The 511-nt window shown below is 43.1% G+C and overlaps 1 protein-coding gene across 1 annotated transcript in view; it reads left to right on the top strand.

The window, feature by feature from the left end:
• The window catches only part of LOC119592239 (helicase domino-like), a gene marked incomplete at its 3' end in the record, with an annotated part of 26783 nt that overhangs the window by 12128 nt on the left and 14144 nt on the right, over nucleotides 1-511 (top strand). Inside the window, 1 exon segment of the mRNA XM_037941071.1 lies at nucleotides 1-358. Coding sequence (XP_037796999.1) covers nucleotides 1-358 — 358 coding nt within the window.

The raw sequence follows: 511 nt of genomic DNA, 5'->3' as shown, positions 1-511 counted from the left end.
GAAGTTGAAGGAGAGGAGGAAGAACTGCATGAAGATTCTGACAGGGATGAAGAGTGTAGTGAAGAAGGGGAAGAAACTCCTAGTGATGAGGAGGAGGAGGATCTTGGCCTTGGCCTGGCAACACTCATGGATGAGAATTTCGAGACCAAGGACAAGGATACCAAGGGTGACAGCGAGAAGGCAGACAAGGAGCTCCAGGATGCCTCGGCAGTGGCAGAAGCCCTTCAGCCCAAAGGCTTCACCCTTTCTTCCACTTCTGTGACTACACCCATTCCTTTCCTGTTGAAGCACATGCTGAGAGAGTACCAACATGTAGGCTTGGACTGGTTAACAACTATGTATGAAAAGAAGTTAAATGGTGAGTTTTTCTATGTATAAATTCACAGCTATGCTTTTTCTTAAAGACTATACATTGATTTAGATCAGTTTTGTTAAACAAAGGGTCCATGGTTCACAGGTTAAAAACAAAAAAAATCAATGAATGAGTTCACAGAAGCATATGTGTAAAACA

This window comes from Penaeus monodon, chromosome 29 (assembly GCF_015228065.2).
Source record: "Penaeus monodon isolate SGIC_2016 chromosome 29, NSTDA_Pmon_1, whole genome shotgun sequence".
NCBI lineage: Eukaryota > Metazoa > Arthropoda > Malacostraca > Decapoda > Penaeidae > Penaeus > Penaeus monodon.
The sequence above is the reverse complement of the archived record's forward strand: the minus strand, read 5'-3'. Positions and strand labels throughout refer to the sequence as shown.